Source organism: Salmo salar, chromosome 01 (genome assembly GCF_965601325.2).
Source record: "Salmo salar chromosome 01, fSalSal1, whole genome shotgun sequence".
Classification (NCBI taxonomy): Eukaryota; Metazoa; Chordata; class Actinopteri; order Salmoniformes; family Salmonidae; genus Salmo; species Salmo salar.
In genome coordinates, this window is record NC_138291.1 from 74206767 (window position 1) to 74220000 (window position 13234).

A 13234-nucleotide genomic window follows, 5' to 3' on the forward strand; every position below is an offset into this window, starting at 1 on the left:
CAACTGTACAAAAATATAAATGCAACATGCAACAATTTAATTGATTTTTCTGAGTTACAGTTCATATGAGGAAATAAGTCAATTGAAATAAATTCATTAGGCCCTAATCTTTGGATTTCACCTGACTGGAAATACAGATCTGTTGGTAAAAAATAAATGGGCCTCAGGATCTTGTCACGGTATTTTTATGCATTCAAATTGCCATCGATAAAATGCAAATGTGTTCGTTGTCCTTAGCTTATGCCTGCCCATACCATAACCCCACAACCACCATGGGGCACTCTGTTCACAACGTTGACATTAGCAAACCACTCGCCCACATGACGCCATACACGTGGTCTGTGGTTGTGAGGCTGGTTGGACTTACTGCCAAATTCTCTAAAATTACGTTGGAGGCAGCTTATGGTAAAGAAGTTAACATTCAATTCTCTGGCAACAGCTCTGGTGGACATTCCTGCAGTCAGCATGCCAATTGCACGCCCCCTCATCTGTGGCATTGTTGTGTGACAAAACAAGACATTTTAGAGTGGCCTTTTATTGTACCCAGTACAATACACAGGTGCCTTGTACTGGGTACAATAAAAGGCCACTCTAAAATGTCTTGTTTTGTACAAGGCACCTGTGTAATGATCATGATGTTCAATTAGCTTCTTGATATGCCACACCTGTCAGATGGATGGATTTACTTGGCAAAGGATAAAATACTCACTAACAGGAATGTAAACTAATTTCTGCGCAAAATTTGAGAGAAATAACCTATTTGTGCGTATGGAACATTTCTGGGATATTTTAGATGGTGTGTTTATATTTTTGTTCAGTGTATATATACACTTAACGAATATTTCTACCAAGACGCGCTTTTAAAGGGATAGTGCGAGATGTTGTCAATTAAGCCTGTTTTCTACTTACCCAGAGTCAGATCAACTCTTGGATAGCCTTTTTATGTATCTGTGTGTCAACTAGCATTAGCCCAATGACAGGAAGTGTATGGGAACAGCTAGCATTATACCTGTTCCCATAGACGTCCAGTTGTTATGTTAACGCTAGTTAGCAATAGCTCGGAAAACTACATTCAACTTCCTTTAAAAATTCTCCCCACGGTGCCGTGGCACGCATCAGTTATATTTCAGATGGTGTCAACATCATATTTGGATGCATTTTGGAGTAGAATGTCCTTTTAAAAAGGCACCAGAAGTGGCATTCTCACAGTTCTACAAAACAATATCTCACCCACACACCCACTACCTTTGCCACCGCTGCTGAAAAAAATCCTAGGGGAACACTGCAATGTTCTACAGCATTCTACATGTGCTCTGTGAGGCTCTGTCACTACATTATACAACTTGTCAAGTTGTGAGAGGAAGATGTTATGTCATACCATGACCTAGTTGTCACCCCCCTGAACCCATAGGCCCATGATGACATCACTATAAGCTGACATGACTTTGTAGTGAAAGGATATGGGCCTACTGTGACTTGTCCTATTAAACTGTGTGAATTCAAATCCAAAATGAAGAATATAAAACAGACAATGTCTTGGAGACTGGGTATGGATATTGGAACGATGTTTGGAGAAAAATCCTGCTATTATCTAATACAAACCACACAGGGTTCTATTGCCTCTATGCTCTTTCTCTTCCCTCCCTCCCTCTCCCTCCCTCCCTCCCTCCCTCCCTCCCTCCCTCCCTCCCTCCCTCCCTCATTCTCTCCAACTCTCTGGGGCGTGTGGCGGTAATTCAGAACCACCGCTGTCCCACGGCCTAGTGCAGTGATCTGATTTGGTGCGATGGGAACCATTCAGAATGACATTTCCAGTTCGCAGCCCGGCAGTGCATTGTGGGTTAACATCAGCTCCAAAGCCATTGGTTCCCCTCCGTCGCACCACCATGGGGCCATTCAAACCCAGTCACACTGGCGCAAGCAGAGGAGGGCAGAGGTAGAGGGGCCAAATCAGGACCAAAAGACTATGGAGGAGGATATTGGAGCTACTTTTCCCATTATAAGGGTGCCTTAGTATGGCTCGGTGACCAACCAAATGTGTACTGTATATGCTTCTGTCTTGACTATGTACCGGACGAACAATGAGATTATTAATCTCACAGCGACAACCTGGATAAATAAATATGCTTTCAAAATGTGTGAAATTAACCGGTGCAGCTCAACATAGCCTATTACTGACTGAGTGGGCTGAAAACGCTACAAAACGGTGTCCAGGGCCAAATCACGCCAGCTGAACAGCATGTAAGCCTTAATTACCATGAGAGTGTGGTGTTAACTCTGTCTAATGAGTGACTTAATGAACTCAATTAAAGAAGATGTGAGTCTCAGGTGTAATTACTACAGCCGCAGTAACCTTGTTATCCATCCCCTTCCTCTGAGTGCCGGCTACCGCACCGTGCCACCACAGAATACATCTGACTGACACTGGAGGGAAGGTCTGGAACGCTGTGTTTTTCTATATCACTGTGGCTCTCAATCATCCATTCGACATGCTAGGAGAGATGTTTGGTTAAGCCTCCTGTGTGTTTCTCTCTCTCCCTGTTTTTTTTTTTTATCTGCCCTCTTCCTACCTTCGTTTCTCTCCCTCTATGTGTTTCTCTGTTGTGTTAGTCTCAGCGTGTGTTCCTTGTGTTTCCATCGATGCTTCTCCAACGTCTGTGGTTGAGCGGAGTTCAAACGTGCACATTCGCCTTTTTGGAGAAAAGATATTCTCTCTCTTCTTTTTCGTCGGGAGGAAGAATGCAGAAGGCTTAATGCGAGCTGACGGCTGTGGGCCATTGCGAGGTTGCCATGCTTTGATAATCTGGTTTCAGAGGAGAACAGAGAACATCTAAACAGAGTGAGGGGAAGATGAGCGTATCTAGAGAGGGGTGTAACAAGATCCCCTACCAGTCCAGTCCAATCCATCCCCCACTTCTGTCTTTAGACGAGCTAGGGAGTGTGTGTGTGTGTGTGTGTGTGTGTGCGTGCGTGTGTTTGTGTGCCTGCATTTGTGTATATGTCTAGAACCACCCAGTCTGGAGAATGCTCTCATTTGGTTCTGTTTAGACTGAGCCATGTAATTTGTTTAGCTTTTTAAAGTAGAGCTTTTCCACAAGAGTAAAGCACAGTCCACCCTGTCATCCAGAGTCAGACTGTATCCACTGAAGCCTATCTGACTGCAGGGATGAGGCCTAGTGAAAACAATGGAATTCTATCCTACTTCAAAGGACAGTAACAGTTAAGAGGCAGTCTAAACAGCATCTGGGTCTCATGTCTTGGGCTATCTTGAGCATGTGGACGATTTGAAGCTTTAAAGCTGAATAGCATCTGTATTATATTCAAAATAATTGAATACAAATGTGCATGTTGTAGAGTTTTTAAATGATATTAATAATCCAGTACTGATATTTTCCCAAACTATGGAGGACAGAGTATCATTATTATCCTGTGGAGAGCCAATAGTGTTCTCATTAACTTTTTTCAGAGAGGGTTTGGACAGTAGCTCACTCCAGAAATACTGTAGCAGGTGTGAAATTGCTGCAAAGATGTTGTGCAGGGACAGAATCATTATTACACTGGGTTGTTTCAGTATTTCATTCTTAACTTCTCTAGGGTAGGGGGCAGTATTTTGACGTCCGGATGAAAGGCGTGCCCGTAGTAAACTGCCTGCTACTCAGGCTCAGAAGGTAGGATATGCATATTATTAGTAGATTTGGATAGAAAACACTCTGAAGTTTCTAAAACTGTTTGAATGATGCCTGTGAGTATAACAGAATTCATATGGCAGGCAAAAACCTGAGAAAAATCCAACCAGGAAGTCTGGAAATCTGAGGTTTGTAGTTTTTCAAGTGATTGCCTATACAGTATACAGTGACTTAGGGTTCATTTTGCACTTCCTAAGGCTTCCACTAGATGTCAACAGTCTTTAGAACGTTGTTTCATTCTTCTACTTTGAATATGGAGAGAATAAGAGCTCCTGGAAGTAGATGAGTGAGAAAATGACATGAGCTCAGAGGCGCGTGCTCACGTGAGAGTTAGCTGTGTTCCTTTTCTTTTTTGAAGACAAAGGTCTTGTCCGGTTGGAATATTATGGAAGATTTATGATAAAAACATCCTAAAGATTGATTCTATACATCGTTTGACATGTTTCTACAAACTGTAATGGAACTATTTTGACTTTTCGTCTGAATTTAATGCGCGAGCACAGCGCATTTGGAGTACTCGACCGAACGCGTGAACAAAAAGGAGGTATTTGGACATATATATGGACTTTATCGAAACAAATTAAGATTTATTGGGGAACTGGGATTCCTGGGAGTGCATTCCGACGAAGATCATCAAAGGTAAGTGAATATTTATAATATTATTTCTGAGTTTTGTTGACTCCACAAAATGGCAGGTTTGGTTTCGTGTCTGAACGCTGTACTCAGATTATTGCAAAGTGTGCTTTCGCTGTAAAGTTTTTTTGAAATCTGACACAGAGGTTGCATTAAGGAGAAGTGTTTCTATAATTCTTTGAATAACAGGTTAATATTTTATCAACGTTTATGATGAGTATTTCTGTAAATTGATGTGCTCATTCACCGGAAGTTTTGGGAGGCAAAACATTTCTGAACATTACACGCCAATGAAAAATTGGGTTTTTGGATATAAATATGAACTTTATCGAGCAAAACATACATGTATTGTGTAACATGAAGTCCTATGAGTGCCATCTGATGAAGATCATCAAAGGTTAGTGATTCATTTTAGCTGTATTTCTGTTTTTTGTGATGCCTCTCCTTGCTTGGAAAATGGCTGTGTGGTTTATCTTGTCTAGGTGCTGTCCTAACATAATCTAATGCTATGCTTTCGCTGTAAAGCCTTTTTGAAATCGGACAATGTGGTTGGATTAATGAGAAGTTATTCTTTAAAATGGTGTAAAATAGCTGTATGTTTGAGAAATGTAAATTATGAGATTTTTGTTGTTTTGAATTTGGCGCCCTGCTATTTCACTGGCTGTTGGCAGTGTGTCCCGCCGGTGGGACGCTAGCGTCCCACATACCCCAGACAGGTTAAAACCCTTTTCTGCAGTCAAATGACCAAATCGCCCTATATTGGTCTCATGGGTGGAATGTTATTCAAATTTTCCATCATTTTATAATTAATAAAATAAAATAAAAATGTATCTACAGTGCCTTTGGAAAGTGTTCAGACCCCTTGACTTTTTCCACATACAGCCTAAACATTTTTTTTTTAATCCTCAGCAATCTAGACACAATACCTCATAATGACAACGTGAAAACAGGATTTTAAACTTTTGAAAATGTATTAAAAAAAATATATACCATATTTACATAAGTGTTCAGACCCTTTGATATGAGACTCGAAATTGAGGATCAGGTGCATCCTGTTCCATTGATCATCCTTGATGTTTTTACAACTTGATTTGAGTCCATCTGTGGTAAATTCAATTGAATAGACATGATTTGGAAAGGCACATACTTGTCTATATAAGGTCCCACAGTTGACAGTGCATGTCAGAGCAAAAACCAAGCCGTAAGGTTGAAGGAATTGTCCGTACAGCTCCGAGACAGGATTGTGTCGAGTCACAGATCTAGGGAAGGGTACCGAAAAATGTCTGCAGCATTGAAGGTCCCCAAGAACACAGTGGACTCCATCATTTTTAAATGGAAGATGTTTGAAACCACCAAGACTCATCCTAGTGCTTGCCACCCTGAGAAATCGGGGGAGAAAGGCCTTGGTCAGGGAGGTGACCAAGAACCTGATGGTCACTCTGACAGTTCACTTTAGAGTCACTCTAGAGTTCCTCTGTGGAGATAGGAGAATCTTCCAGAAGGATAACCATCTCTGCAGCACTCCACCAATCTGGCCTTTATGGTAGAGTGGCCAGATGGAAGCCACTCCTCAGTAAAAGGCACATGATAGCCCTCTTGGAGTTTGCCAAAAGGCACCTAAAGACTCTCAGACCATGAGAAACAAGATTCTCTAGTCTGCTGAAACCAAGATGGAACTCTTTGGCCTGAATGCCAAGCGTCACGTCTGGAGGAAACCTGGCATCATCCCTACGGTGAAGCATGGTGGTGGCAGCATCATGCTGTGGGGATGTTCTTCAGCGACAGGGACTGGGAGACTAGTCAGGATTGAGGCAAAGATGAACGGAGCAAAGTACAGAGAGATCCTGGATGAACACCTGCTCCAGAGCACTCAGGACCTCAGACTGGGGCGAAGGTTCACCTTCCAACCGACCCTAAGCACACAGCCAAGACAACGCAGGAGTGGCTTCAGAACAAGTATCTGAATGTCCTTGACGGGTCCAGCCAGAGCCCAGGTCTCTGGAGAGTCCTGAAAATAGCTGTGCAGCAACGCTCCCCGTCCAACCTGACAGAGCTTGAGAGGATCTGCAGAGAAGAATAGGAGAAACTCCCCAAGTACAGGTGTGCCAAGCTTGTAGCGTCATACACAAGAACACTTGATGCTGTAAATGTTGCCAAAGGTGCTTCAACAAAGTACAGAGTAAAGGGTCTGAATACTTATGTAAATGTGATATTTCCGGGTTTTTTTAAACAGTTTTTGCTTCGTCATTACTGGGTATTTGGTGTAGATTGATGAGGAGGGAAAACAAATAAAAACATTTAGAACAAGGCTGTAACGTATCAAAATGTGTAAAAAGTCAAGGGGTCTGAATACTTTCCGAAGGCACTGTGTATAAAGTGTAATATTGGGATGCAAGCTCAAACTCTATATCTGACATATTACAGGTGTCATCTTTTTGTAAGCCCATAACCATGTATGTGAGGTGTATACTTTTGTTTCAAAGTAGATTTGTTTAAGACTACCAAGAAGCACTCTGTGTGACCCTGGTTTAGCACAAGCAGTAAAATGTTTTAATAATGGCTATTGCTGCAGAGACGAGGTGAATTTTAGTACAGTACATTAGTAATGCTAGTAATTGCCCTTGATGGCTACAGTTTTTTTGGGGGGTGGGGGGTTATTTCCACCAAATCTTCAGTGGATTGAATCCCAAACTATTATGTGAAGAACAAGCTAGTGGTGTGAGACTATTCCTGGAGGGATGAGTGCACTTGAAGGCTAGGGAAACTCTCTCTAAAACTCCATCTTCAGTCTAGCCAATTAACCATCGACATAAACATTTTCCATCCTTGTCTCTCTAATGTGCCGGCTATAATTAGTCTACTACTTTTACCAACATATTACAAATCTCCCATACACAGGGTAAATGCATATTTACATTAACCATTTCATAAACATAGTTTAGTTTTAGTGTAATTAATGAACCCACACATTTTCAGTCTCATTAGCTCAGTACTGGCGACACATACCAGTGCATCGTGCGGCTCTTATAGATACCAGATTCACCGCCGTCTTTTTATAGAGACCTGCCACTAGGGGAAGACAATTATGCTATTCAAGTCATTAGCCACAAGCCCTCCAGACACTAGTTTCAGACCACTGCTTTAAGACACACAAACATATTCACAACGAAGACACCCAGGGAACAAACACAAGGCACTTACAAGCAATTGAGAACAGAGGAGAAAAATAAAAAAGAGCGGGGGAGAGACAGGGCGGGAGGGGGATGAAACATGCAGATGATGAAGGCGGGGATCCAGACGACACAGAGGAGGATCGTATAAAGACCCCAGTCACATGCAGTTCTGCTACACCAGGCCAGGCTGCTGTCAGCATGGATCACTCACTCCGACATGAAGAGAGGCATGCTGGGAGCGATGCTGGGGCCTGGGGTTCTTTGGAAGGCCACACTGTCTGTCTGTCTGCCTGCTTGTCTGTCTGTGTCTTAATGCCTGACTATTGTGCGGTAAGTATAAAAGGTAAATGTTTCTGTTTGAGTGAACGTAGGTTACGTTTCATTAAAACATTTTTTACACCTAACTCTAGTCCTCTTTCTTTGGAATTGATTGCACATATTAGAAGTAGTACTGTACCAAGCTCTAAGTACATCACATGAAGCGCTGCCAAATTTCTGTCTATAAAAGAAAGCCCAATCTCCGTAATGCACAAGGATTGAGCGAGATAATTGCGAACAAACACTTTGCCAGCCTTCAATCTTGTTTTGGTTGTGTTTCCCTCTAAGGCAATCAGAGTTTCACATTAATTAGTGGCTGTGTTTGTCAGGGGAAGCGGAGGTACTTCAGGGACTGCAGCTGTTTGCCTTTCCACGTCCGCATGGAGCCTTTGCTGTGTCAGTGGGTCTTAAAACAGTGTCTCTCCTCAGTCTCCCTACACGAGTGGAGGCTAGTGATTCTAACGGAGCTAGCTGTGTTAACGATGTTGGCGGGGCTCTGATAAAAGAGGAGGCACTAATTAGGCTTTCCTTGTTGGGCTGTCAGTAAGTCATCGCCCATTCTTTCTGATCGCTCCCTCCAAAGGCCTGCTGGGGATTCATGGACTACATCTGTGGCTGTGTGAGTGGAGACACACACACGCATGCGCACATGCCCCAGTGGAGGCTGGTGTGATGAGCTAAAGGAGGATGGGCTCATTGTAATGGCTGGAATGGAATAAATTGATCGGTATCAAACACGTCACACAAATGGAAACCACATGTTTGACTCCGTTCCATCAATTAAAGCCATTAAAACGAGCCCATCCTCCTATAGCTCCTCCCACCAGCCTCCACTGAAACACACACACACACACACACACACACACACACACACACACACACACACACACACACACACACACACACACACACACACACGTGAGTACAAGGACACACACGCACAAGCATACACATACATACACAGAGACACATGCACACACACACATGCATACACGCGCAAGCACACAGTCACAAATACGCACACATACATAAATTCAGACGAAAGCAGACACACCTGCCAACCTAATAGACAGACAACAAATGTAGACACACACTAGCTGTTAGGAATGCATACTGTATGCATCCCCACACTAACCAATCATATGCGCATACACACCAAACACACACACACACACACACCGAAAGCAGTGAGGATGAGAATAGTTTGTTTTTGCTGTGTTCTCATTCCAGGGGAGCATAACTCAAACATGTTGATCCAGCAGCGCTCAGCTGGCCTGAACTGAGCAGTTCAGCGGTAGTTACAGTCTGCTCACATCAAATAGCTCCATCCATAACCGCGCTTGTTAAAGATAACGCTATAATAGAATAATTAGTCCACAGAATTTATGGCCATTACTGTGGTCTGTCAGAGCCCTCCCCCTCGGACACATAATGGCCGCCCAGAGACGCAGTCTCCTGTCTTCGGGCCTATATCCCTCACACTGCTATGCAGTTAGCCAACTATAACAGGAAGTGGCAGGGAAACCAGGGGACAATAATCACCACATAACAGAGGAGACTGGGTAGGGACACTGGTGGGCTTAATCAGAAGGACAGAAGGGACATCAGGGGGACCAGTAGGTTGGTCATAAAACTCCCAGCAGCCACCAGCGTCTGCAACGACACTAAAACACACAGCAAACAGATTAGCATCACTGCTTATGGCAGCATCTGTGTACTAATAGGTTGAATCCTATTCCTCCTGTTGTAAAATGAAGGCTTTTAAAGCTTCACGCCAGACATAGGGAAGATTGAATTGCACACCTGTAATCGTATTTGCTCTGTAATGATCTGGCATCTCTAGTCTGGTTGTGACTTTGATGTTCTATTATGGCTTGTCAGGTTGTTCTGGTTGTGGTTGTCCTGTCCTGTAATAATGTTCCATTCAACCTAACCTCTTTGATCCGCATTTAGTACCATAAATCTTTATCACTAACATGGCGCTATTAATAAATTGATCAGGAGTGATAATAACAGGAACATTCTCCATAAATGATGAAGAAACAGTTAGGGGTGGAAAATTCATTAGTGTTGAGTGAGTTGAGGTTAAAACCAAGAAGGTTGTTACGAGGTACTAACTGTGGTACAGGATAAACACAGTGGGACAGACACACACTCTTGGCCAGGAGTGGTGGGTGGTATAAACAATCTAATCTGTGCAATTATCTCCACTGTTTATTTCTGTCACTGCTGCTGATCCACATAACATAATGCAACCTTGTGGAAAGGATATCCTGTAAGCTTATTGAACTGATATGACATCATTAGAATGCCACATTTCCGTCGGGCATATTTTGGACACCCATTCCAGCGCACATACAGTACAAGTCCACTAATGCACTAACGCAGGGTTGGACGAGCATTGTCTTTGTAGGTAGGAATTCTTTAAGGTCAGCGGACACAGGTAGTTGAGCAAAGTGAGAATCGCAGATAGCCAGGCGGGAGAGAGAGAGGTGAGGAAAGGTGTGAGTACACTGAGTCAAATAGAGACTTTGGAGGAGGAGATTAGAACAGAAAAGCGAGAAAGTAACAAAGTCAAGGAGGAGAGGATAAAAGAGAAGAGGAGCCAAGTGAGCTCCAACTCCAGTGTGTTCAGTTTTCAGCACTCTCACACCTGTCCAGCCTCTCGTTCTCCAGTAGGGCGTCTGCAGCTCTAGGGTGAAGTAGCTGTGCTTATCATACTCCTCACGGTCAAGTATTTTAATGGCTATGGTCTTCCTGCAGGGACACAAGACAACAAGGCAGCTGGGTTGGAACCATGCATGTTAAACACACACAGACACACACACACACGCACACACACTTGACCAGTCGTGGGAATGAGAGGTGGCGGTGACACAAGGTGGGCCACTGAACGTTCACTTCCGCCGAGGGCACACTGAGTGGCAGATGAGCACGCTGCGTGGTGTGTGTGTGTGTTTGTGTGTAACTGGAAGTCCTACTCTTTCCATGTGGTGAAATGAATGCTCTCTACCTACAGTAGCATCCTCCTAGCCCTCTTGGTGCCTCCTGCTGGTGTGAATGTTCAGTGCAAGGCAATGCAGCGCCGTGCAGTGGACGCCAGGCCCAGGGTCAGAGGTCAGAGGTCAGGGTAGGAGATTCTGACCCCCCCACCTGTAACCCCCAGGACTATCTTCCCCACCTTTACTGTCATTGGTCTCCATCAGGCGAGGCTCTCCCATCTCCACGTAGAAGGTCTTGTTTTTCTCGTACTCCTCGTCATCAATGATTCTGACCTTTATACATTTGCTAAAGGAAGAGAAGAAGAGAAGAGAAGAAGAGAGAAGGAAGAGACAGTGAGGAAATGACAGGTCAGAGTATAAAAGGAGGAAACAGAGAGAGACAGAACAGAACACAGGCAGGCAGCAGGCAACAGGTAGAGACAAACCACAGTGGGTTCTGAAAGACAGCATGTGGAGAAGAGGATGGGTAGAAATCTGAGATGATTTTGAATATAAGTTTTGACCAATGATGGAAAAATCTCACTCCATCCCAATCACATATCACGCTCAAACCAAGCAATCACATTCTGAAACCACTTCATCCCTCTGCCAAATCTCTTATTACACGTGATGATGACAGCTATTTGGATTTCCGGCACACACACACATCTGTTGAAGTGGTCCGTCAGGTATTGACTATTTATAAGTAGATCTGAGTGTGTTTAAGGTCCAGCCCAGAGTGGGGTCTGACAAACTGATCCTAGAACTGCTAAGCTGGCACTCTGACTGGCCCAATGCATAATGACTCCTCATCACCCACGGCAACACTTTTTAAATTTTTTATTTCACCTTTATTTAACCAGGTAGGATAGTTGAGAATAAGTTCTCATTTACAACTGCGACCTGGCCAAGATAAAGCAAAGCAGTTTGACAAAATCAACAACAGAGAGTTACACATGGGATAAACAATCGTACAGTCAATATCACAATATAAAAATATATATACAGTGTGTGCAAATGTAGTAAGGTTAGGGAGGTAAAGCAATAAATAGGCCATAGTGGCGAAATAATTACAATTTGGCATTAACACTGGAGTGATAGATATGCAGATGATGATGTGCAAGTAGGGATACTGGGGTGCAAAAGAGCAAAAACAAATAACAATATGGGGATGAGGTAGTTGGGTGGGCTATATACAGATGCGCTGTGTACAGGTGCAGTGATCTGTGAGCTGCTCTGACAGCTGATGCTTAAAGTTAGTTAGGGAGATATAAGTCTCCAGCTTCAGTGATTTTTGCAATTCGTTCCAGTCATTGGCAGCAGAGAACTGGAAGGAAAGGCGGCCAAAGGGGTTGTTGGCTTTGGGGATACTGTGAGATACTGTATGCAAAACACTTCCCCTCACAAGAGTTCACACTGTATATCGTTCCATAGATATGCTAACACCACTCACTGGCCCATACTGTAACTTATGTCACGACAAAAGCAAATACCATCCATTTATCTGCAAAAACACAGAACCATACATTACAGATGCACTGTCTATTTGATTGGTGCAACTGCACCCATAGTCACCCTGTCTTTCAAAGAGACCTTGCAGTGTATGTTTTGTTAACATCCAAAATCCAGATCAAAGGGATAGTTGTCTCCCTTCAACTCTCTGTACTGTTGCCTGTATAGGCTGGGTGTGAACCGGCCGTTAGACTCTGTGTTGTTTACTGTGAGAAAAACAGCCCTGTTGTGCTGGTCTGACTCCATAGCGTTGCACTCACCACTTTTAATGCAGCATATTCTCGAAATGTAAAACAGTCCTTATTATTCATTTGGTGTGTGAGTGTGTGTGCCTTTGGGTCTTTGTGTGTGCGTTCGTGTGTGTGTGTGTGTGTGTACGTGTACACGTGTGTCCTGTGTGAGCATACTAATGTTGAGGCTGAAATGCTGAATGGAAAAACACTTTTAATTGTATCTGTTTTCCTCCCCCCCCCTCTCTCTCTGTCTCCTTCCCTCACTCTCTCTCTCTCCATGCTAATAGTGATGCCCATGGAGGGATCCTACGTTCTGATGAATTGGAAACAGTGAACCAGTGTGTTCTGATAAATCATTCCTAAAATACATCACTGCCACTTGAGCTGCCCATCTTCATCAAACTCCCTCTCTGACCCCCTCCTCCCTCCTCTCGATATACAATGGCAGTCAGCTAATCCCCTCTCCGCTGCATAAAATCACTCACTCTGTTTCCCTCTGCAAGGCCCTAAATTCTCCTCTTCCTCTACAAAACCCCTCCTTGCTAGACATTTCCCCCAACATCCAGGCATCCAGATGTTCCCTTCCGCTGTATCACTGCTCAAACTAATCCAAAACACATCATAAACACCTCCTAATAACCTCATTCGTCCCATAACAAACCCAGCTCACCTCTATCCCATTTGTAGCAGCACTGAGT

At 43.6% G+C, this 13234-nt stretch overlaps 1 protein-coding gene across 2 annotated transcripts in view; it reads right to left on the reverse strand.

The window, feature by feature from the left end:
* Positions 1–13234, reverse strand: part of LOC106608331 (sodium/calcium exchanger 1) — a 182507-nt gene that overhangs the window by 32953 nt on the left and 136320 nt on the right. Inside the window, exon 3 of one of the 2 annotated variants that reach the window (XM_014206247.3) lies at positions 10464–10567. In XM_014206247.3, the coding sequence (XP_014061722.1) occupies positions 10464–10567 (104 nt within the window). Of the gene's footprint in view, positions 1–10463; positions 10568–10991; positions 11099–13234 lie in introns of both variants that reach the window. The other variant, XM_014206223.3, reaches the window with a different exon arrangement.